The sequence below is a fragment of the Oscarella lobularis genome, chromosome 12 (genome assembly GCF_947507565.1).
Source record: "Oscarella lobularis chromosome 12, ooOscLobu1.1, whole genome shotgun sequence".
Taxonomy (NCBI): domain Eukaryota; kingdom Metazoa; phylum Porifera; class Homoscleromorpha; order Homosclerophorida; family Oscarellidae; genus Oscarella; species Oscarella lobularis.
The window spans coordinates 994,855-1,019,506 of NC_089186.1; the positions used below are offsets into that span (position 1 = coordinate 994,855).

Consider the following 24,652-nt stretch of genomic DNA (forward strand, 5'->3'; position numbering starts at 1 on the left):
TGTCCAGGTATTTATCTTTCCATTTCACTTCACGACTTAGATTCAGCCAAATTCTTCGAGCCGTATCGAATTCCTTCTCATCCAGCCCAGATCTTTTCACTACATCGTCATACCAGCGAACTGGGTTGACAATTCGAGCAAAGGGAAAGCCAATCAACCTGATTTTCTTGAAGGTTTTTTGTAACTCATAGAAAAGAAACTTTTCGAGTAACACGGCACATTGACCTTCTTTCATTACTAGCTCCGATTTGTCAAGACGTTGCTGGAGAGTTTTGTTGTTCTTTTCGAGAACTGCGTTGTTCTTTTCGAGAACTGCGATTTGCTTCTTGAGAGTCGCGATTTCCCCTCCGAGATCGTCGAATTTGTTGGAGACGCGCTCAAGCAGCACCGGTAATTGCTTCACGTATAGTATGAGGTCGGCCTGAAACGCTGAAGAGACGGTATCGTAACGGGCCAAACGCTCGCCGCGCTCGATGAAGCGATCGACCTCTTCGGTGTCCCAAAACCCAAAACGGCCCTTATCGTACATGGACCTCATCACGATGGACGACAACGTAGCAGCATCGCGAACTTCAGCGGTCATTTACTCGCAAAATAACTGCGCATGTGCTAGCCTCGCAAGCCAGGCCCTCCGAGCAGTTCGCGAGTAGTCTGGAGGCCACACCCTTCGCTCGGGAGGAAGGGTCTGGCCAAACGCGCATGGTCCAAGTGTTGCATGCGGTACGCGCTAAACGAATTAAGTTATTAGAGACGCCCTACGTCATAGCTTCGACATCGCAAAAGCGAGACAACTAGGGGAGAATTGGAACGTCTAGGCGATCGTACGCAGAAGCGACGAGCTCCGCAGCAGAGGAGTTCGTCGTTTTCGCGTACTACATTGCTTTCTTTCGCGTACGATCGCCACGTTTTCGCTTACGATCGCGTACGATTGGATGGCTTAAGCGTGTGATCGACCTGGATCGCTCATCGCTACTCCTATAAAAACATTCGAGGGCGATAAACGGTTAGAACAGCTAATTGGCCCCTACGTCACAGACAACTCGGCCTGTGATTGGGCCGCACTCCACAGTGCGGGGTGCAACACATCCCCCCCTCCCGATTGACCTGACCCTATGCCACGGTCACGTGCAAGGGTCAGGTGACCTGACTAGTTCGCGAGAGTATTCGTTGGGCTTAGCGCGCGAGGTTTGGGGGCGCGGCGGCTCTCACTGCTCGGAGGGCCTGGCTTGCGAGGCTACGCATGTGCGATGACGTTGGGCAGAGACCCTGCTGTGAAATTCGAGCGTAGCTTCAGAAGACCTGTATCGATTGCAACGTTTTTTCACGCTGCTCGAACCAAAGCCAGCATTCTTGTGAGGGTATGATCTACAAAAAAAACAATTCATAAAAATTGATAAATGAGGCGAGACAAAATGTAAAAAACGCATAAAAACGGAGCAGGCTAATAACTAATAGGCGCTCGACGCCTTGTACGCCTTCTGAAGAGCCTCGTACGCCGACTGAGACGCTTCCAAAGCATCACCCACACTCCCCGAAATTGGTTCGGTATTAGCATCATTAGCCAAAAGCATTTCGTCTGGCTGAGAGAGACGAGTAGCTATTGCGTTGAAAGTGGGCCGTTTGTGGTAATCAGGATTCCTGTAGAGGTCATATCCTTCTGGTCACAAATCAAATCATACAGTGTTCTCTGCTCTCTTACCAGCACTCAATCATGAGATTGTAGATAGCATAAGAACAGCCCGGAGGTGGGGGAAGACGATAGCCAGTTTCCAGTCGGTCAATAACGGCACGGTTTTTCGTATGACCGTAGGGACGCTTTCCCACAGTCCAAATTTCATAGAGGACAATGCCGTAACTCCAGACGTCACTCGATGTCGAATACTTTCGAAAGCTGACGGCCTGCAAAACACGTAGGTATGCACTGTTGTAAGAGACGTAGGAGCTCGTTCACCTCAGGAGCGGTCCACCTGAACGGAATTTGTCCTCCTTTTGTGACGTAGTAATTGTCGTCAGCCAGGTCTCTCGATAAACCGAAGTCCGCAATCTAGCCAAGAAAATAAATAAATAAATAATGATAGCGTTTATGAAATTGAGCCAACCTTGCAAACTAGTTTTTCTCCGAGTAAAACGTTACGAGCCGCAAGATCCTTAATTAAACGCCGGTAATTTCTACATTAGACAAAACAATTTTTTTAAATCTCTCACCCTGTGAACAAAGCATCGCTTGGCTAAGTATTCCATTCCTGCTGCCATGTCGCGAGCCATCTGCAGTAATTTCGAAGGCAAATCCAAAGGTAGCGTATCTTCGTTTCTATACACGAAGAAAGATTATTTATCTAATAAACCAATAGGCAGGTACTTACGCGATTGACTGCAAATATTGCTTCAAATCACCTTTCGGCAAAATTTCCAACACAACCATCAACTACACGTTTGAATGAGAATACAGGAGCATGCAGAGCACCCAAGCACACATTACCGGCTTTCCAGTGAGAACGACACCGTGCATCACCACGACTTTTCGGTGGTTAAACTGGCCCATAATTGCAGCCTCTTGAAGAAACTTCACCTTGTTCTCCTTTGACTCCGATTTCAAAGTTTTCACAGCCACCACAATAGGGCATTTAGAATTCTTTTGAATGAAATTTAGAAGGCACAAGATCAACTTTGTTATCATAACCTAACCTTAGCCTTCCAGATGCCTCTCTCAACCGTTCCAAATTGACTAAGATTACATATTATTAAATAACCTACTACTTTATTTTTTAATATATTAATACCCGGTTCCTAATACTCCCTTCAGCTCAACTGAAGACCTTTCCAAAACGCGAAACTTTGCAGCAGTGAACTGGTCGTACAACTTCTCTTCCGAGGTTTCCGGCTCCCAGTAAATATCTCCTTTAGATTCCGGAATCACCTAAGATAGTGGAGAGCATATACTATAAATAAAAAATAATCTCAACAGTCTTGCTTTTTGTTTGGCCTGAGCCTCAGCTAAGGTGACAGGTACTTCGTAGTCGTCCTGAGAGTCGGAGCCTTGGCATATGCGAGCCTTTTTCGGTTCTGTGATAACCTGAACCGGTTGGCAGTAGTCGGAAGTCTCCGGTTCAGTGATGACCTGAACCGGTTGGCAGTACTCGGAAGTCGGCTTAGACAAGTTTTGAAACACGGAAGAATCCTGGTATTCATCATCCGACGGCACGCCTCCAAGTTTGAACGGAGAATCGACGACGTAACTTGGTGAGTGTACGCGTGAGCTGCGCAACTGCAATTCCATAGCTAAACAAGATGTCGAAGACAACGGCAAAGAGCATCGCTACAACTTACCTCGCTCCGTCACGGCGTACGCCTTCGACGATCTGCATTTTCGACACGCAATTACGGCTACAACGACGAGTATTGTAATAACGAGAACTCCTCCGCCCACCCCTATTCCGATGTACATAATCGGCAATTTAGAATCATTCAATGTCGAAGCAGAGTCCGTAACATCAGAGATCGGGGATCTCTCGGTTGGTTGTACAGATGTACTTGGCGTTTGGTAAACTGCTGTGGCTGAGACAGTAGTCGCAGAAATGGTAGCATCAGTAGTCGTAGTTACAGTATTCGAAGTCGTGGGAGACATTGTAGTTGCAGCCGCGGAATATTCTGAAGAGACGGTAATCGAATTCGTTGGCGAGATCAGCGCGGTTGAGATGCTTGAAGTTATACGAAAATTTGAAAAAGTCGTCGAAGAAGCAGAGTCCAAAACAACAGCCGGCTTCGAATTAGAACTGATTGAGACCACAGTTGCAGCAGTTGAAGTCGCAAGAGAAATTGTAGTTGCAGCAGCGGAATCTGCAGAAGCAGCAATAGTAGAATATGTTGGAGAGATCGGCGCGGTTAGAATGCTTGAAGTTGTGGAAGAGACTGAAGAAGCGGTCAAAAAAGCAGTCTTAAAAATTTCCGTTGTATCAGCCGGCTTTGAAATTGCGGAAGAAATTGTAGTTGCAGCAGCAGAATCTGCAGAAGCGACAGTAGTTGAGTTCTTTGAGAAGATTGGTGCGGTTAGGATGCTTGAAGTTGTGGGAGAAGCGGTCGAAGACGTTTTCAATACCTCAGTCGCTACAGCGAGATTTGAACTATTTGCAATATTCGAAGTCGTGAGAGGAAAACTTGTTGTTGCAGCAGCTAAAATGAAGGCTGAACTCCTTGAATTTGTTGATGAGACCGGAACAGCTATGATACTTGAAGTTATGTGCGGGACTTCAGCTGAAAAAGTGGCTGCAAAAGCGATCTCGGAAGCCGGCTTCAAAGCCGAAGTTGTAGCAGAGACCTCTGAGAAAAAATTAGAGTCCGTAGTCGCAGCATTCAAAGTCGTGAAAGAAGTTGTAGCTGCAGCAGCGAGATTCGTAGCCGAAGTCCTTGAGTTTTGTGAAGTTGAGAGTCTTGAAGTTGTGGTAGAAGAAGCTGTCTCTGAAGGCGTATGGAAAGCATTTGACTCTGTGGGCGAGACTGAAGAAGTATCTGACGTCGTGAAAGGTGAGTCCGAAGAGTTTGCAGGAGGAACTGTACTTGCAACAGAGGTATTTGAAGTCGTGGGTAAGTCCGATGAGACAGTAGTTACAGCCGCCGTGCTAGGAGCTACGGTCGTAGGAGTTGCCGTAGTAGAAAGTTCCAGGCAGGCACCGTCCACTCCTCCACTGACAGGAGGAGAGTAGGTGGGTAAAGACATAGAAATCGACGGCTCTAAATAAACAAATAAAAAATATATGTTTTCCCATGCATATGTCACAGCTTCTCACTAGGACAAAGACAATACGCCCACTCTTTCATTGCCAGACTTCCGTTGTTCTTTATTGAACACCATGGAGCGTCACGATCAAAAGCAGTGCACTCATAAAACCGCTTTCCTTTATAGATAAATGGAAAGACGCATTCGTCTCCATTATTCGAGTCCCCATCACACACGTATTTTACAATGGGAACATCTGCAAAGCAAACCGAAATAATGCAGCGTAAACCTTAAAATAAAAATTGGGCAGTACCAGTAGTGCACTTGTCAACGTAGCAATTGAGCAGGTCACCATTTGAATTATAACACCACGGCTTTGACCTCGTTTGCGGATCAGGATTTCTGCAGTAGCTGTAATTGCCCAGACCTGCTGCAGCGTTTTGAGATACGGGGAACGTTGTGAATCCATTCCACGGCGCACAACCGCTTTGCGTAATCAAACCCCTATACCCATACCCATTGTCTAGAGAGCTGTAGCATGTCGTGTCTAAAAGAATCAGAAATAAATGAAGAAAGAAAAGAACGCGTTTCTAACGGCAATAGACCTACCCTTGCACTCGCCTATATTGCAGTAAGTCCAATTAAGACATCCACCCGTGTCGTTCGTATAGCACCAAGGCATCGTTCGATTCAGAGGATTACGACAATAAGAATGATTGCCCAAACCCGATTCCGGATACAAAGCGACCAAATTCGAGTAGGTGCTCAGCTCCGACCAGTTGAGACACGATTGGCCGTCCTCGCTAACGGAAGTCGTTCCACGATAGTATATACCGCGATACAGAGACCGACGGCATTCTATAGAAAAGCATAAATAAGCATTTCGAGCGTTTCTCTTCCAAAATAACCTCTTCCATGCGTAGTTATACGTGCGTAACTTGACGTAACCAAGCCTTTGATAAGTGAAGCGGTAATGAAAAAAACGTAAGTAGTCGACGGCGAAAGAAAAGCAGTATGAGGAAGAGATGCATTGTGTATATCATCAGAAAACGTGAGATCAGATGACTGAACGGTCGATCCTGGGTAAACTCCGGAGTATTTTATCACGTAAGACGTGTCATTTTTGACAATTGCCGGTGGTCCGGTCCAGCGAAATGTTCCTTCACCCGTGCTAGCGTTGTAGTCTACTTCCGGCGGCGGTCCACTAGATGAAACTAACAAAAGATAATACGGCTTAAAAAAAGCCAAAAAAGAAAATTGAAATCCTGTACCATTTTCTCCGGAGCGTACTACTATCCATTTACCAGGAACAAGGGCGCCTGATGTGCTTTGCACTGTGACCCGATACAAATATTCTAGAATAGAAACTGAAGCGATTTGAAGCGATTTCACGTAAAACTAAAACAAACCTGCAAAAGCCTCGACGGTTTTGTCTGTTAAAGTTTCTTCCCCTTCTCCTTTTGAACCAACGCGCAGAACTTGATCTATGCATGTTGGACCGCCCCACGTGAAGTCCGGACATCCAGCGAAGCTGACGTTCAAACTGGCGATTCTTTTCTTTGCACAGTCAATCAGCTGTCCATTTACTTTGAAATCTGCCAAACAACCTCCATAGCTCGTCACATTCACGCCATATCCAAGCGCTATTTCGTCCATTGTTGGTGAACTGCCCTTAACATCCTCCATGCCTCCTATATAAAAGTTTTCCATGATTTTGGACAAATACGTCTTCACGTCGGTTATTTTGAAAGAGGTTTTGTGTGCTACACCGTCAACAGTAACGACTAAAGACGATGCGTCTATTGCTAAGGTAACTGCATGCCACGCGCCGTCACACATGTTCACTGTTCTGGGCCGAACGCGAAAAAGGAAGGCAGATGAAGAAATAGATTTTGAGTTTCTGTACCTCAAATCTAATCCATCGATGCGCGCTTCAAAAAACAGATAATACGTTTCATCGTCGCTGTACGCGGCCAAAAGAACACCGTTCGGCCAACTCGTTCGCATTCGAAAACCAAAGCGAATTCGACCGCTTGAAGACGACGACACGTTAAGTTTTGCGTAGCCAGTTCCTCGGAAATGCATTCCGGCCTGAACAGCGGGTGGGCAGCCATTATTGCTAAAGCGGACATTCTCATAGCTCTCGTATTTTTGTAAATCAAACGATTTGTCATCATCCAATTGAATCACATCCATACACCCGATGAATCCGCTGTCTTGAGATAAAGCGCTAGATTTGACGTCAAAAGTCGGATGAACTCCTCCAACGTAAGCATTGTCCACAGTGACATCAATGTCAATGCCTTTGGTATCGTTTCTAGACGCTACAATTCCATCAACAGTTAGTCTGAGAGTATCTGAATTGCTTTCCATTTTTTCCGCTTCAACAATGTGAAACAAACCATCACTCAACGATTCTACTGCAGTAACATCGACAGAGCCTTTATCGCCTTTAACCGCGAATTTCAACTTTTCATTTGTCAGCTGAAGGTATGCGTACGACGACCAATCGCTTTTGAAAGCAACAAAGAGAAGGCCATTTGGAGATGACGTTCGAAATGATAGTTTTGTCTTAAATTTTTTTCCGCCGTCAAAAGGATCGTTGGAGAAATTGACGTAGCCAAAGCCTTCAAAAGACAACCCGGAAACAGCACTTGGTTGACTCAGAGGAACATATCTTCTCTCGACAACGTATTTCGTATTGCTGTCTTCATCTGCGTGCTTTTGCCACGTGAGTCGAACTAATGAATTGGTCACTTTCAGTGGACGAAGGTAACGCTCACCCTGTAGACCTAAATCACATTAGCTATTTGAGAAGCAGGATAATCAGCAGAAAATACCTGAAACACAATTGTACGATACACTCAGCAACATCTTGCCAGAGCACATTGTTTCAAAAGTAACTTCTGAAGCCCTTAAATAGCAGTAGCTCTTAGACTGACATGCTGTCTTCACAACATCAATAGCGCTGAAAGAGAACGAATTATCTTACCTTTATAGCTACACTTTGCTACAAGGTCTTACCTCGACGAGCTGCAAGGAGGAGTCACTGGAGTCTTCCGAAAACAGTTGTTTACTTTCTTGAACGTGGCGGAAGTAATCGCAATTATTTTGCTATAGCACTGGATCCTATAAAGAGATGCGTTTTAAATACACCTAGCTTACCTCTTATAACTGCACCTACTTGCCATACCGTCCCCCACAGGCGGTGAGATCTGCCGATTCTGTTTCTAAAGTAACGTGAACTGTTGACAACTACGGTAGGTAAATAGAAACCAAACCTTTGCAGCACAAAAGAAGCGCAATGAGGACAATTCGAATAATCATGGTTAAGCTGCTAGAAGCGTTTCTCCTGACAAGAAAGGAGAAGCAGCTAGGGTCACAGTGCCTGGTCCCGTATGCGCTTCCGCAATGTCTACGAACGATTTTCGCATAGAAGTTCTTACCTCTGCTAGCCGAGGCTCAGTGGGCTTTCTGATAAAATGACGGTGTCTGAAAAACAGTCTGCAGAAAGAGGTGGAGTCAGCGGGGTCTATAAATAAGTATGATGTCATTACAAATGAGATTAGCTGTCGAAAGAAGTTCATTGCACACTTTTCAAAAGCAGCGCTACAAATTCAATCCAAATATACTATTGACGATACCAACAATTATTTATCTTTTACTTTAGTTGTACAATGCATAATACTGCATGGACGCGTGACGTCATATCTTCTCTGAAGCATTTCATACGCTGACTGACGTTGGAAAACTATCACACCAATACTTCTTGCAATAATAATTAATTAATTAATTAATGGCTTCGGTTTTCTTTTGTTACCCAAGAGCATTTTGTCTGACAAGAGAGAGACGTGTGGCTTTGCGCTGAACGGCGTTTGTGGTGACGAGCTAGGATTCCCTCAAAAGCAACGTTTCATTTCTACCAGCACTCGATCATGAGTTTATATACAGCGTAAGAACTGCCTGAAGGCAGCGAGCTCGTTTCCAGTTGTTCAAGAAAGACACCAATCTTCGTTTTTTTTCCGCAATCCCAGAGAGCAAGGCTCAAGTTGTGATGTCAAATACTTTTAAAAAGAGCTGTCTCTCAAGGATTATGAAACGATTATCTAATTGAACATCTACTTTGAGAAAGACACGCTCTTCGACGCCGGGGAACTCCTAACGAGTTCGACACGGCACCGACGGCGATTACGAGACTGCCGTGCAAGGGTAGAGATTCGACGCTCAATCACAAAACGGCTTTCTATGATAGAAAGCGAGGAAGAGCAACGCCGTTACAGTGTGGTCGAGAGCAAAGACGATTCAAGTTTACTCCGGGTCATGCATTGAATTAAGCTCCCGTAGGTAGATTCCAGCATGGTTATCTTCAGTATCGCCTTTGAAGTTTCTGTAACAAACCATTGGAAGATCTGTCCTTAGAGAGTTGACAAGGATTAATCAGTAATGCAAAGCAACGTGGGAAAACTGCAAAAGCAGAAAGAAACAAAAGAAGAACAAAAATAGATGATCGAAAACGAGCGGACTCCGAGTTATTTCTTCTGCAGTTCTACTTTGACTGTGTGAGCTCAGCTCTGAGAGTCCTCTCACTTTTTTTCAATGTGGTCATAGTCGCCTGCACCAGACGTCGCCGGAAATGCCGTGTCTGATTCCGTTGAGAATCTAAGGGTGTTATAAAGCTGGCTTCGAAAATCAGACTTGGCAAAACTCAGCCTGTTGTACGTCGATTCCAGTTCTTCACAATTCTGCTTCTCTCCTTCTTTGATGACGTAGTCATCTTCCTTTTCTCCCTGATCAACTTCCGTTCGTGGTGGCCGAAGAATGAAGACTGACGAAGTTGCATTGATGTTAGAGTCGCCATATAACGGGTTAGGGTCCAGGTCGAATGCATAATTTTTTCTTTTTGTTTTATTTTGCCTGCATCGCCTGAAACAAGAGTAGAGTCGAAATTTTGAGAGAGAAAACATTTCTTACCACGCAATGACCAAAATTATTAAAACAAGCAGCACCAGTGCTCCAATGGCTCCCCCTATTGCCACAAAAGCAAACGAAGTGGACGTCGAAGAAAACGGCGGTAAAGAGCTTGCCGTTGCATTTGCAGCTGCTGCAGAAGCAGTATAAAAAATTCTAGTTTCAGAACCGGAATTCGAGATGGCAGTTGAGCCGGAACTTGTCGGTGAGACCGGCGAAGTTAGAGTTGCGCGAGGAACTGCAGCTGAAGAAGCGATCGCAGAAGCAGTCTTCCGCACGGACGTTGAAGTAGTCAAGACTGCATTTGCAGTATTCGCAGCAATCTTTATTGAAGAGACTCGCGCAAATGAGATTCTTGTAGTTGCACGAGAGACTGACGCTGAAGTCGCAGTCTCTGAAGTCACGCGTGCGGCGTTTGACGCTGTTGGTAGAGTCTCTGAAGGCGTAGACGATGAGAAAGAAAGAGTTGCGGAAGAGATTGCAGTCGCAGCGGTAGAACTTGATACAGTATTCAAGGCAGCACTCCTTGAACTTAAGGAAGAGAATAGCGCAGTTGAGAGTCTTGTAGTGACTGACGCTGAAAATGCAGTCTCTGACGTTGCGCGTGCGGCAGTTGACGCTGTTGGTAGAGGCGTAGGCGATGAGATAGAAAGAGTTGTAGGGGAACATATAGTCGCAAAAGACGTACTTGAAGTCGTAGGTAAGTTTGATGAGACCGCTGTTGAAGCCAACGTGCTAAGAGCTGCAGTAGAAGCCGTAGTACGGTCGGTAGCGGAAATGTGTCTAATTAAAAGAGAAGAGTAAGTGGGTGAAATCGACGACTCTAACAAAAATAAATTAGATCTTAACTATTTTATACTTAAACGACTTCTCACTAGGACAAAGGCAATACGCCCACTTTTCCATTGCAAGACTTCCGTAGTTCTTTATTGAACACCATGGGCGTCACGATCAAAAGAAGTGCACTCGAAAAACCGCTTCCCTTTATAGACGAACGGAAAGACGCATTTGTCTTTACCATCCGAGTCTCCACCACATACATAGTTTACAACGGGAACATCTGTAAAGTAACCAGCAATTATGAATTAAAAGATTGAAATTTGTGCAATATCACTGGTGCACTTTTTAACGGAGCAATCGAGTTTGTCGCCAACCGATTCATAACACCATGGTTTTGAACTGGCTTGCGGATCAGGATTTCGACAGTATCTGTGATCGCCAAGTCCGGCTGCGGCGTTTTGAGATACGGGAAACGCTGTAAATCGATTCCACGACACACAACTGCCCTTCGAACTTGAACCTCTATACCCGTATCCATTGTCCAGAGAGCTGTAACACGCGGTATCTAATGAAACAGAAATAAGAAAAGAAACCATGCTGCAAACAGCAATAGAGATACCCTCGCACTCGTCTATATCGCAATAAGTCCAGTTAAGACATCCACCTTTGTTCTCTGTGTAGCACCACGGCATAGTTCGATTTTCCGATATAGGATTACGACAATACGAATGATTGCCCAAACCCGCTTCCGGATACAAAGCTATCAAATTCGAGTAGGTGCTCAACTTCGACCAGTTGAGACACAATCGGTCGTCGGCGCTAACGGAAGTCGTCCCACGATAGTATATACCGCGATACAGAGACCGACGACATTCTATAATACAAAATGAAGAGGTTCCTATAAAGGTCGTTTGCCTACAAATAAGTACCTCTTCCAGGTGTAGTTATCCGTATGTAACTCGACGTAACCGAGCCTCGGTCAAATGAAGCCGTAATTGCAAAAACGTAAGTAGTTGACGGTGAAACGAAGGAAGCGTAACGAAGAGATATGTCCTGTAGATCACCGTCAAACGTGAGATCCGATGACTGAACGGTTGATCCTTGGTAAACTTCGGAGTATTTTATATCGTATGACGTGGAATCCTTGACAATTGCCGGCGGTCCGGTCCATCGAAAAGTTCCTTCACTTGCGTTACTGTCGTAGTCTAACTCTGGCAGCGGTCCACCAGAAGTCTCTATAAAAAATTAAACGGTTCATAAAACACCGTTGGAGGAAACAGAAACTGAATACCATCCTCTCCTGAGCGTACCACTATCCATTTACCAGGAACAAGAACACCTGAGGTGTTTCTCACTGCGACTCGATACAAATATTCTAAAAACAGTATAGAATACGAAAGCAAATGATACCTGCCCTGAATTAAACACCTGTAAAAGGTTTGATTCCATTAGTGTCCGTCAGCGTTTCATTTCCTTCTCCTTTTGAACCAATGTGAAGCACTTGATCCTTGCACGTTGGACCACCCCACGTGAAGTCCGGACATCCAGCAAAGCTGACGTTCAAGCTGGCGTTTCTCGCCATTACATAGTCTAGTAGTTGTCCATTTACCTTGAAATCTGCCAAGCAGCCTCCAAAACTTGTCACGTTCACACCATATCCAAGAGCAACTTCGGCCATTGTTGGTGGCAGTCCTTTATTCTCAATGCCCCCGAGATAAAAATTTTCCATAATGTCGGTTATTTGAGAAGAGGTGTTGTGCGAAACGCCGTCCACGGTAACGACGAAAGACGATTTGTCTATTGCCAAGATGACGGTATGCCACGCACCGTCACACAAGCTTACTGCTCTTGGAAGAAAGCGCACAAGGAAAGGCCCACCCGATGAGTTGGAGCCTTTTTTGTACCTTACGTGTGTCTCGATAAAGAGAAAATCACCTCTATCGTCACTGTAAGCGGCAAGAAGAAGACCGTTTGGCCAACTTGTTCGTATTCGAAAGCTCAATTGAAGCTGACCGCTTGAAGAAGACGACACGGTCAGTTTAGCATAACCAGTCCCTCGAAAATGCATCCCTTTCTGAACTGCGGGAAGACAGCCATTGGTGTTCCAGCGCACATTCTCATAGCTCTGGTTTTTTCGCGAATCAAATGATATGTCACTATCAAGCTGCTCAACATATATACATCCAATGAATCCGTCTTTGTGAGACAAAACATCGGTTTTGACGCTTTGAGTCGAGACTAATCCACCAATATAAACGCTATCAACACTGACATTAATGTCCTCGCCGTCATCATCGTCTGCTGATGCTGAAATTCCATCAACCGTGAGTTTGATAGTATTCGAATCACTTTTTCTCTTCGCCGCTACAACTGTATGAAACTGATCGTCATTCAACGTCGCTGTTGCAGTAACATCTACAGAGCCTATACTGCCTTTAACTGCAAATTTCAGCTTCCCATTAGTCAGCTGTAGATATGAATACGATGACCAGTCTTTCTCGACAAAACCAACAAAGAGAAGCCCATTTGGAGATGACGTTCTAAATGTCAGCCTTGTTTCAAACTTCTTTCCGCCATTAAAAGATCCAGTGGGGGAAAACTTGATGTAGCCAAAGCCTTCAAAAGTCAATCCGGCAACGGCACTTGGTTGACTTGCAGGAACGTATCTTCTCTCTACAACATACTGCGTAGTGCTGTCTTCCTGTGACAGCTTCTGCCACTCAATTTGAACAGATGACTTGGTAACTCTCAGTGGACGAGGGTAACAATCATCCTGTGAGCCTTTAACAATAAATATTCATTTAGAAAACAAGCTGGTCTGCTGAAAAATCAATGTACCTGAAACGCAGGTGTAAGATATGTTTAGAAGCATTGTGCCTGAGCAGCTCGTTCCGAAAGTAACTTCATCAGGCTTTAACTGGCAGTAGCTCTTAGACTGACATGCCGTCTTCGCAACATCAATAGCGCTGGAAGAGAACGAATCTTTATACTAAGCATGCCTTGTGGGCTACACTAGATTTTACGTCGACGAGGTGCAAGGGGGAGTCACTGCAGTCTTTCTCAAACAGTCCTTTACTTTCTCAAACGTGGCGGAAGTAATCGCTATTATGTTGCTCTTACAATCGATGTCTACGCTACGTCTATAAAGAGACACGCACCAACTCGACACAATCGCTCTCTATATAACTGCTCTTACAGGCCAAGGAACCCGTTACAGGCTGTGAGGGTCACCGACTTCGTTTCTAAGGTAGAACGTGACAAGGTGCACTTAGCTCTGAAAACTGCGGTACTCTAGATAGAAACCTTTGCAGCAGCAAAGAAGCGCGATCGCGACAATTCGTATGATCATTTGTGAGACGGGTGGGCTGTGTGGGCCAGTGTCTGGTGATGTCTCGTGCTGGATTAAGAAGTTCTCTACGGACGAGCAAACGACTCGTTTGAGAGCGTTCAAGGATTACTCTCGAGCTGATATTGAGAGTAACGTTTCCCACAACCACCGCTAAATGTCGTCTCATAAAACTTGCCTTGAGCAAAGGCTACTTCTAGCTGGTCTCATCGAAGCTTTCGCTGACATATACTTTTTGTCCTTTCTAGCAAATCATATTTGACACGATTATGTTTTCCTGTATACAATTCAAAGCACATCAGAGAATAGTAGTACGTTTGTGCACAAAGCGTGATTGTACCGTAGGAGACTGGGAGTTGAACTAGATTAAGAGAGTTGACAAAACTAACACGCCAGACATGCAAAAACGTACGTAGTCGACGGAGAAAGGAAGCCATAAATCCTTGACAACTGCCGGCGGTCCGGTCCAGCGAAATGTTCCTTCACCCGTCCTACCGTCGTGTTCCAACTCTGGCGTCGGTCCACTAAAAGTCTCTGGAAGATAAGGCAGTTCAATTAGGATTAACGTCGATAAACTAATTTGAATGCTATCTTCTCCTGTGCGTACTAGATCATAGATACTATTCTCGTATCTATGGTACTATAACCCATTCATCGGGCACAAGGGTTCAACTGTGACTAAATACAAATAGAATATATTTGAGCAGCAGGTACTCAAGTGTACGATACGCTCAGTAACATCGAGCCTGAGCACCTGAGCACATTGTTCAAAAAGCAATGTTAGAAGTTCTTAGCAGGAAGTGACTAACTCTTCGCTTTTGACGTCGAACGCATTCGGCACGGCACGCACGGGATCGGGTAGAGACGGCGAATCGGTTCGATAATGCTGCACAATTCGAGCGTGCCAACCATCGTGCTGGCGAGAAGGGAAGTGAATGGGAATTAAGTTTTCGCGGGTTGACGACGGTCACGTCGATGAACCTTCTTGAGAAGGCTGTAGCCGCCCCATCGGGTGCCGAGGATGACGAGATGTCGGTTCGTCGTCGAGAGGTGTCGTATAGAATACGATTCAGAATAATTTCACGAAGAATCGAGAGAGTAACGTGCGTTAGGAAGGACCGACGCCGCCAAAGAACCAGAGCACCAGTGACTCAAAGCATCATTCACATTCCTCGAAGCCTGGATAGAGGCTTGCACGTGACGGTAAGATAAACTAAAAACACGCATGCAAGGCTACTAAATAATAATTAATTAATTAATAAGCGCTCGACGCCTTGTAAGCCTTCTGAAGTACTTCGTACGCTGACTGGGACGCCTTCTCATTGTCACCCACACTTCCCGGAATTGATTCAGAATTAGCATCGTTAGCTAACAGCATGTCGTCTGGCTGAGAAAGACGAGTGGCTATTTCGTTGAAAGTAGGTCGTTTGTGGTGATCAGGATTCCTGCAGAGAAGTCATCTTCCTGGTCACAAATCAATCACACTGCATCCTCTCTTCTTCTTACCAGCACTCAATCATGAGTTCATAGATAGCATAGGAACAGCCCGGAGGTGGGGGAAGACGATAGCCAGTTTCCAGTAGATCAACAACGGCACCATTCATCGTTTGGCCGTAAGGACGTTTCCCAACTGTCCAAATTTCGTGGAGAACAATACCGTAACTCCAGACGTCACTTGATGTCGAATACTTTCGAAAGCTGATGGCCTACAAAACACGTAGGTATGCACTGTCGTAAGAGACGTACAGGAAATCTTTTACCTCAGGAGCGGTCCATCTGATGGGAATCTGTCCTCCTTTAGTGACGTAGTAACTGCCTTCGGCCAAATCTCTCGATAATCCAAAGTCAGCAATTTAGGCAACAGAATGAAAGCGATGGCGTCTATAAAAAAATAATTCAACCTTGCAAACTAGTCGTTCACCAAGTAGAACGTTACGAGCCGCAAGGTCCTTGTTTTATAAAACGCCGAATTCACACTCGCACTAAAAAATGATTCAAACCTTTTACCCTGTGAACGAAACATCGCTTCGCCAAATATTCCATTCCGGCGGCTATGTCGCGAGCCATCCGCAGTAAACGAGACGGTAGGTCCGAAGGCAACGTGTCCTCGTTTCTACGACGAGAGATCGTTGTGCTTCTACTCTGCGAATAGGCGAGCACTTACGCGATAATTGACTGCAAGTATTGCTTCAAATCACCGTTGGGCAAAATTTCCAAGACAATCATCAACTACATGCAGTTAGATATACGGTACTACTGTATAGCGGAATTCGTGCATACTTACCGGTGTTCCAGAGAGAACGACTCCGTGCATCATCACAACGTTTCGGTGATTAAACTGGCCCATAATTGCAGCTTCTTGAAGAAATTTGACCTTGCTCTCCTTCGACTCTGATTTCAACGTCTTCACGGCCACGACAACAGGAGATTTCGAATCCTTTTTTTAAAAAAATTAGAAAGGCCTGAAATGAACGTTGTTTTGAATAAACCTTTGGCGTCCACATTCCTCTCTCAACTGTTCCAAATTGACTGAAAAGGCAAAAATAAGAGTAAGTGTGGCAGTTAAATAACGCGAACGAGCGCATTCCTTTTACCCAGTTCCCAATACTTCTTCCAGATGAATAGAAGACCTTTCTAAGACGCGAAACTTTGCAGAAGTCAACTGATCATACAATTTCCTTTCCGTTTTTGCCGGCTTCCAGTAGATGCTCTCTTCAGATTCATTCTGTGCCTAAAACATTGCAGGGTATAATACTTAATACTCATGGGAGAAAGAAAAAATCTCGACAGTCTTGCCTTTTGCTCGGAAACGACCAACTGCAACGGAGCTGAGTTGACAGGCACTTCGTAGTGACTATCGTCCTGAGCGGTTTTTGGTAGGCAGTACTCGGCAGTCGGATTGGACAGGGAAGAGTCCTCGTACTCATGTTCTTGTCTTAACGGCGAGACAACGACGTAACTTGACGAGAGCCTTCGCGAGCCGCGCCCATCCAATTCCATACCTATAAGCAAAGCCTCTAATTAGTTAAAACGATAAAACATCTCTGCAACTCACTTTGCTCGTTCACGTCAAATGCTTCGGACGGTTTGCCTCGTCGACGGACGAAGATGACAACAAGAACCACGACGACAATGATAATAAGGATTCCTCCACCGACTCCAATTCCGATGTACATAGAAGAGGCTGAGCTGCTCCTCGTCTCTGAGATGCTCCCTGACGCAAAGCTGCTTTCGCTTGCGAGCGACGTAGAAATGACGTCAGAAGTTGTCAACGACGATTCGAAACTCGCCGATCCCTCGGTCGAGGAGAACGTTGCTTGAGCCACCGTATTAGGAGCCGCGGTCGTAGCCGTAGTAGTAGTAGTAGTAAACGTAAGGCAGGAGCCGTCAATTCGCCCGCTGACAGGAGGAGAGTAAGTAGGTAGAGACATAGAATTTCCCGGTTCTAAATACAAAAAAGTAATTCGAATTTTCTTTCTGTTTAATGCACATCTAGCTTCTCACTAGGACAAAGACAATATGCCCACTGCTGCATTTTCCCATTTGAACGATTCGTTATCGAGCACCATGGAGCGTCGCGATCGAAAGCAGTGCACTCATAAAACCGCCTTCCTTTATAGATGAAGGGAAAGACGCACTCGTCTCCGTCGTCTGACGTGTCGCCGCATACGTAGCGAACGATGGAGACATCTGCAAAACAAATGGAATTGACGATTTCGAAACTTCCGAAATTTGCTCAGTACCTTTGGTGCACGGGGCAACGGCGTTATTGAAGCAATTGCGTTTGCCACTATCTGATTCATAACACCACGGTTTTGACCTAGTTTGCGGATCAGGATTTCGACAGTAGTTGTGATCACCAAGTCCGGCCGCTGCGTATTGATGCACGGAAAACGTCGTAGATTTGTTCCAAGACACGCAATTCCTATACGTACTTGATCCCCTATACCCGTACCCATTGTCCAGAGAGCTGTAACATGTCGTGTCTAAAGCAAAGAGCAAAAATAAAAAGCGGCTTTTTCTAACTGCAATCGACCTATACCCTCGCACTCGTCTATATTGCAGTAAGACCAGCTAAGACATCCACCCGTATCGTCCGTGTAACACCACGGCATTGTTCGATTTTCCGATATAGGATTGCGACAGTACGAATGATTGCCCAAACCCGATTCCGGATACAAAGCTAATAAATTTGAGTAGGTGCCCAGCTCCGACCAGTTGAGACACGATTGGCCGTCGGCGCTAACGGAAGTCGTCCCACGATAGTATGTACCACGATATAGAAACCGACGACATTCTATGAAATAACATGAAGCCTTTGAAAAGTCTTCTTCCCAAACATACCTCTGCCGTTGGTCGTTAAACGTGCATAACTAGACAGAACGGGGCCTTTCCCTTTGCTTAATGAAGCGGTAATTGCAAAAACATAAGTAGTCGACGGTGAAACGGCGGAAGTATAAGGAAGAGATATTTCCTTTATGTCATCGTTAAACTTGAGATCAGATGACTGTACAGTCGATCCTTGGTAAACTTCAGAGTATTTTATGTCGTATGACATGTCATCCTTGACAATTGCAGGCGGTCCGGTCCAGCGAAATGTTCCCTTACCCGTTCTACCGTCGTAATCCAACTCTGGCGCTGGTCCACTAGAAGACACTAGAAAATGAGATCGTTAATAAACGCTAACGACTATTACTGAAATACAATACTATCTTCTCCTGTGCGCACTACTATCCATTTACTAGGTACAATTGCGCCTGATACGCTTTTCACTGTGACTCGATACAAATACTCTGAAATGAAACTCGAATATAAAACGAAACCTAGAACTGAAACAAACCTGTAAAGGCTTTGACTTCATTAGTGTCCGTTAGAGTTTTCCCTCCTCTTCCTTTTGAACCAACGCGAAGCACTTGATCTACGCACGTTGGACCGCCCCAAGTGAAGTCTGGACATCCAGCAAAGCTGACGTCCAAGCTAGCGTTCCTCTTCTTTGCATAGTCAACCAGCAGCCCATTGACCTTGAAATCTGCCAAACAGCCTCCATAACTCGTTACGTTCACGCCATATCCAAGCGCAATTTCGTCCATAGTTGGCGATGACGCTCCCTCACTTTCACTACGTTCCATGCCGCCAAGATAAAAGTTCTTCATTATGTCAGACGAATAACTCAACACGTCGTCTATCTTCGAAGAGGTGGTCTGTCTAACGCCGTCGATAGCAACAACGATCAACACCGTGTCTATCGTTAGGCTGACAGTATGCCACACGCCGTCGCACAAGCTCACGGTTCTCCCGGGTCGAACGCGTATGAGGAAGGGTCCATCTGATATCCCGAAGCCTTTTCTGTATCTCAAGTCTAATCCATCGACACGTGTCTCAACGAAGAGAAATTTGCCGTATCGTTGTCGTAGGCGGCCAGAAGAAGACCGTTTGGCCAACTCGTTCGCATTCGAAAATCGAATTGAAGTTGGCCGCTCGACGAAGACGACAGGGTCAGTTTCGCGTAACCAGTTCCTCGAAAGTGCATTCCTTCCTGAACGGCAGGCGGACAGCCGTTAGCGCTCGAGCGAACATTTAGACTATTCGTCAAGCCGTTCGGACCAAATGATTTGCCGTTATCAAGCTGCTCCACATTCATGCACCCGACGAATCCGTCTACTTGTGACAAAATGCTTGGTTCGACGACGAGCACAGTCGAAGGCACTCCACCGACATAAACGCTGTTTACGCGCACTTCGATCTTTCCGCCGTCCTTTACGCTAGCAGACCCTGTAGTACCTCCATCAACAGTAAGTCTGAGAGTGTCATCATCATTCTGCCTCTTCTCCGCCTTCACCGTATGAAACTCATTCAAAGTGATTGCCGTCGAAGAAAGATTTACAGACCCATCTTTGGACTTGACCGCAAAATCCAACTTTCCATTCGTCAGTTTTAGGTACGCATACGACGACCAGTTATTCTTGAAAGCGAAAAAGAGAAGTCCATTCGGACTTGACGTTCGAAATGTTAGTTCCATTGTAAATGCCTTTCCGCCATTAAAAACGGCGTTAGTTCTATATTTCATGTAGCCAAAGCCGTCAAAAGATATACCGACAACGGCGCTTGGCTGACTAGCAGGAATGTATCTTCGTTCTACAAAATATTTTGTATTGCTGTCTTCCTCTGGGTGTTTAGTCCATTTGAGAAGAACTGATGACCCTGTCACTATCCCATGCGTAAGAGAGCGATCACCTTGTAGGCCTAAAAAACACTAACTGTTTGAACAAAAGGCAGAGTGTAGCAGAGACTACCTGAAACGCAAGCGTACGATACGTTCAGCGACATGTTGCCTGAACACGTCGTTCCAAACGTAACATCAGTCGCCACTACACTGCAATAGCTCTTGTACTGACACGCTGCCTTCACAACGTCAGTAGCGCTGAAAGAAAAACAAACGCGTCGTCTCCCAATCAAATATTCATTTATTGACAATTACATAGTCACGTTAGTCTTACGTTGGCGAGTTGCAAGGTGGAATAGCCGGAGTCCGCGATGCGCAATCGTTCACCTTCTCGAACGTGGACGAACGAATCGCTATTAGTTTTCCTTTACATTCGATTCTAAACGGCAGAGCTGAAATAGATCGGGTTACACACAGACACTCAGCTAAAGTCACTTACGTGACAGCGCCGTCACAGGCTGTGTTGATCAACTTCGACTTTGCCCCTAACGCTTAAATTAGCGTTCTTTCGCTGAAAATTTCCGAGGATAAGTATAAGCCCTACCTTCGTCGCACAAAATCAGCGCCAGCAAGGCATATTGTATGAACATGGTGAAAACGCCGGCAACGTTATTTCGTCAGGAAAGATTCAAATTCCCTGGAACCGAAAACGAACGCGAGGCCAAAGACGCTTTTTCGGCGTGCGAGTGTGGCCTCTGACTCCCGTACTATTTGCATTCCAGAACTAGCTTCCCTTTCCGCAGCGCAGAGCGAGAATAATTAGATCAAGAGGATGATGGATGCATTAGCTCTTCCTCTCTACCGGATTGACCTAGCTTGATGCATGGGAATTCTCGAAACATCAGGACCTACGGTAAAACAGGTATCTAGATATAAAAACAGTAAAATATAAAACACATAGTCACTGTACGTAACTGTTCGTCCCCTCATTTCATTCCTTCTTCCTTGTTAGCCTTGTAGTGCATCTGCGAGCGATCTCCACACGCGGGAAATTCGCGAGCAGCGAGAGAGAGAGAGAGGAGAGAGAGACTGGACAGGCGCAGAGAACCACGTTGACTTCAGAAGCCATAACGAACTCGCACTAATAAGAGCTAAACTCGCTGTTAGTGAGGGTGAACAGAGCTCGAACAAACGCACAAACCCAAATGTTAGAGCTGGATTCGGGTCTCATGGAAGCTCCCGTATTTCGGTTACTAGCCGTCGGTTTGTCGCCTATACGCGGGGTAGAATTCGGCGAAGAATAGCTAGGACAACGTGCGGTAACTAGAGGCTCAATCTCTCTATGGGCAGCTGTCGACAGCTCCCGGCAAAAATACATAAAAGTAAAAAAAATACGTATACAAACAAATTTGGCTAATAATAGGCGCTCAACGCCTAGTAAGATTTCTGAAGAACCTTGTACGCTGACTGAGACGCTTCCAAAGCATCACCCACACTTCCCGGAATTGATTCGGAATTAGCATCATTTTGTAAAATCACGTCGTCTGGCTGAGAGAGACAAGTGGCTATTGCATTGAAAGTGGGTCGGTTGTGGTGATCAGGATTCCTGTAGAGGTCACATGGTCACAAATCAAATCAAATCAGACGGTGCCTTCTGTTCCTCTTACCAGCACTCAATCATGAGTTTATAGATGGCATGAGAACAGCCCGGTGGTGGGGGAAGACGATAGCCAGTTTCCAGTAGATCAAGAACGGCGCGGTTTTTGGTGTACCCGTAGGGACGTTTTCCTACCGTCCAAATTTCGTACAGGACAATACCGTAACTCCAAACGTCACTCGATGTCGAGTACTTTCGGAAACTGATGGCCTGCGAATAATATTCTGCTGGAGTATCGTGGAGACCATAGGGACTTGTTTACTTCAGGAGCGGTCCACCTGAATGGAATTTGTCCTCCTTTCGTGACGTAGTAATTATCGTCGGCCAGGTCTCTCGATAGACCAAAATCTGCAATCTAGCCAATGAAATAAAAGACTATAGCCTTAATGGAAAAATATTCAGCCAACCTTGCAAACTAGTTTTTCGCCGAGTAGAACATTGCGAGCCGCAAGATCCTTAATTAATTAAACGCCAAATTCCAAATTAGGCAAACAAAATGTTTGAGAGCGCTTTACCCTGTGAACAAAACATCGCTTTGCCAAATATTCTATTCCGGATGCTATGTCGCGAGACATCTGCAGTAATCGAGAAGGCAAATTCAAAGGCAGTGTGTCCTCATTTCTATGACGACGGAACATCATGTACATATGCTCAAAAAATAAGTAAGTACTTACGCGATTGACTGCAGATATTGCTTCAAATCTCCCTTTGGCAAAATTTCCAAAACCACCATCAACTACATACATAAACACATGAGGAAAGAGCAGCAGAACACCCGGGTGGTCACACATTACCGGTGCTCCAGTGAGAACGACTCCGTGCATTACGACGACGTTTCGATGATTAAACTGGCCCATAATTGCAGCCTCTTGAAGAAACTTTACCTTGTTCTTTTTGGACTCCGATTTCAAAGTTTTCACGGCCACCATAATAGGAGTCTTAGAATCCTTTAGGAAAGAACTAAGAAGGCAACAGATGAACTTCGTTATCGTGACTAAACCTTGTCTGTCCAGATGCCTCTCTCGACCGTTCCAAATTGACTAAGAATTAAAGTAGATAATAAAAGAGCCGTTTTCTAATTAATAGATTCATTACCCAGTTCCTAATACTTCTTTGAGCTCAACTGAAGATCTTTCCAAAACGCGAAATTTTGCAGCAGTCAACTGGTCATACAACTTTTCTTCTGAAGTTGCCGGCTCCCAGTAAATATCATCTTTAGATTCCGTAAGTACCTTGTATAATGCAGAGCATACTATGAAACGAAAAAGAAAATCACGAGAGCCTTGCCTTTTGGTTGGCTTGAGCTTGAGCTAAGGTGACTGGTACTTCGTAGTGACTATCGTCCTGAGAGTCTGGGCTTTGACAGATGCGAACCGCTTGCGGTTCAGTGATAGCCTGAACCGGTTCGAGGTATTCGAGACCTGGCTTGGACAAGCTTTGAAACACGGAAGAATCCTGGTATTCATCTGACGGCGAGTCTTCTTTTTCACTAAACGGCGAAACAACAGCGTAACTTGGCGAGTGTATTCGTGAGCTGCGCAGATCCATTTCCATAGCTAAACAACAAGATGTTGAGGATAACGGCATATAAAAGCATTTCTGTAACTTACCTTCCTCTTTCACGGGGTACGCCTTCGATGCGGTGCATGCGTTTTCGACACGCAATCACTATGCTATTGATGATGGTTTCCAAGTGATTCGCGCATCGTTTCACGTTTTCGGCTTCGCCTCTCTCATCAGCATCGTACGATTTTTACCCTATCCACAAGCTCACTCTGTCCTTGGACCAATACAGCTGTCCTTCGTCGGAATTTTCTACGACGTCGTACTCTTTCTCATTATATTGGGTACGTTCTTGATTGGCTTTGCCGTCTGCATAACGAGCGTCTATTCGGCTCCGTTGAAAAGTCCGGGTGCGTCGGCGAACGCTACCGTACACGATGAAGTGTCAGGGTAAGAATCAAAAGTTAGAATGTACAGGGGACATTAGTCTGTAGATCATTTCTCCTTATAAGTGTATGTCATATGTTTAGAATGTTGTCTTCTATAAAGACCCTATTCTGGTCTCTCTTTGGAGAATTTGACCCTTCGAGCTTTGAAGCCGAGCCACTGGAGGAAGCCGTTGGTATGACCATTCTCGCTCTGTGGTTGGTGCTTGCCGTCATCGTCCTTCTAAATATGTTGATTGCTTTGATTAGCAACTCGTTTCAAAGGGTCCAGGTAGATTGGAATGTTATTAGTGCCAACACATCAGTTGTCACTTTCTCAGGATAATGCTGATATTGAGTGGAAATTCGCTCGTGCCGTCATTATTCGCAACATCTGGAAATCTCCACCGATTCCTATTCCAATCAATATTTTTCATTTCGTGGCATTGCTTGCCTCAGACGTGTGCTGCACTTCTTTTAAAGTAATGCGTTGTATTGTAGACGGACGGCTTGCACAATGGGGTATTTCATATCATATCAATCTTTCTTTAGCCTTCTTCTGACGTTGCGAAATGTGTGTACGAAGATGTCGCCAATCACGAAGGCATTCGAGAGAAGTTTCGAGAGAAAATCGAGAAAGCCGAAGAAGAAGGAGTTCGAAGAAAAGATCTTAACAAACTGAGGAAGCACTTAGACAAACAAATTAGTACGCTAAACGTAAGTGCATGCTCTTAATTAAGTGTTAATTAACACTTTATTAAGTGTTCAGTTTAAACAGTGTATAATTCCTGTGTACAATTTTTATGTCTATAGTCAGTAGCTTTTGGATCGAATCCCAATACAGTTTCTTACGAGAGCGGGTCAGGGGATCCTGGCAACAACGGCACTTCTAAATCTGCTCATTGTAATCCGGTACAGCAGTCAGAATTTCAAGAGGAAGTCATCGCGGCGAAAAGTGGATCGAGACCGCGTTCTGCGCCAAGGACGGATGACGATGATAGTGAAGAGGAAGAGATGTTGCGAAGTGGACTGAAGTCTCGAAGCCATTCTAGCGCAACGCCATCTCGAGCAGAGGGAGACGCCGCTCGAGAATTTT

At 45.2% G+C, this 24,652-nt stretch overlaps 5 protein-coding genes and 1 pseudogene across 6 annotated transcripts; all 6 read right to left on the minus strand.

Annotated features, from left to right (window-relative positions):
- Positions 1-1,240: 1,240 nt before the first annotated feature.
- Positions 1,241-23,268, minus strand: LOC136193971 (ephrin type-A receptor 4a-like). 2 transcript variants are annotated; one of them, XM_065982981.1, is made up of 11 exons: positions 23,239-23,268; positions 22,916-23,184; positions 22,724-22,860; positions 2,686-2,725; positions 2,480-2,632; positions 2,364-2,425; positions 2,206-2,311; positions 2,100-2,147; positions 1,952-2,044; positions 1,700-1,899; positions 1,241-1,638 (listed from the first exon to the last, which is right to left on the minus strand). In XM_065982981.1, the coding sequence occupies exons 2-11, from the start codon at positions 23,180-23,182 to the stop codon at positions 1,449-1,451; spliced, it is 1,296 nt and encodes a 431-aa protein (XP_065839053.1). In that variant the 5' UTR covers positions 23,183-23,184; positions 23,239-23,268; the 3' UTR covers positions 1,241-1,448. The 2 variants fall into 2 exon arrangements, with proteins under 2 accessions (XP_065839053.1, XP_065839054.1); XM_065982982.1 differs by lacking the exons at positions 22,724-22,860; positions 22,916-23,184; positions 23,239-23,268 and adding exons at positions 2,781-2,917; positions 2,972-3,275.
- Positions 2,774-7,672, minus strand: LOC136193915 (uncharacterized). The gene is made up of 10 exons (XM_065982925.1): positions 7,555-7,672; positions 6,124-7,506; positions 5,986-6,069; positions 5,623-5,928; positions 5,324-5,572; positions 5,028-5,261; positions 4,785-4,970; positions 3,328-4,728; positions 2,972-3,279; positions 2,774-2,917 (listed from the first exon to the last, which is right to left on the minus strand). Exons 1-10 carry the CDS (start codon positions 7,601-7,603, stop codon positions 2,774-2,776), a joined length of 4,344 nt encoding a protein of 1,447 aa, XP_065838997.1. The 5' UTR covers positions 7,604-7,672.
- LOC136193969 (usherin-like) lies at positions 10,586-13,244 on the minus strand. Its single transcript, XM_065982979.1, has 6 exons — positions 11,891-13,244; positions 11,754-11,837; positions 11,392-11,697; positions 11,082-11,336; positions 10,805-11,027; positions 10,586-10,742 (listed from the first exon to the last, which is right to left on the minus strand). Exons 1-6 carry the CDS (start codon positions 12,528-12,530, stop codon positions 10,697-10,699), a joined length of 1,554 nt encoding a protein of 517 aa, XP_065839051.1. The 5' UTR covers positions 12,531-13,244; the 3' UTR covers positions 10,586-10,696.
- On the minus strand, positions 15,064-17,394 carry LOC136193916 (ephrin type-A receptor 2-like; annotated as a pseudogene).
- On the minus strand, positions 17,419-18,971 carry LOC136193917 (uncharacterized; the record flags this gene model as incomplete). Its single annotated transcript, XM_065982926.1, has 6 exons — positions 18,649-18,971; positions 18,518-18,601; positions 18,153-18,464; positions 17,851-18,105; positions 17,552-17,794; positions 17,419-17,498 (listed from the first exon to the last, which is right to left on the minus strand). Coding segments are annotated over exons 1-6 (1,287 nt in total), but the record flags the coding sequence as incomplete, so codon positions are not given.
- Positions 21,309-22,236, minus strand: LOC136193973 (ephrin type-A receptor 4a-like). Its single transcript, XM_065982985.1, has 5 exons — positions 22,144-22,236; positions 22,036-22,083; positions 21,891-21,983; positions 21,639-21,838; positions 21,309-21,577 (listed from the first exon to the last, which is right to left on the minus strand). The coding sequence occupies exons 1-5, from the start codon at positions 22,201-22,203 to the stop codon at positions 21,406-21,408; spliced, it is 573 nt and encodes a 190-aa protein (XP_065839057.1). The 5' UTR covers positions 22,204-22,236; the 3' UTR covers positions 21,309-21,405.
- Positions 23,269-24,652: the final 1,384 nt, after the last annotated feature.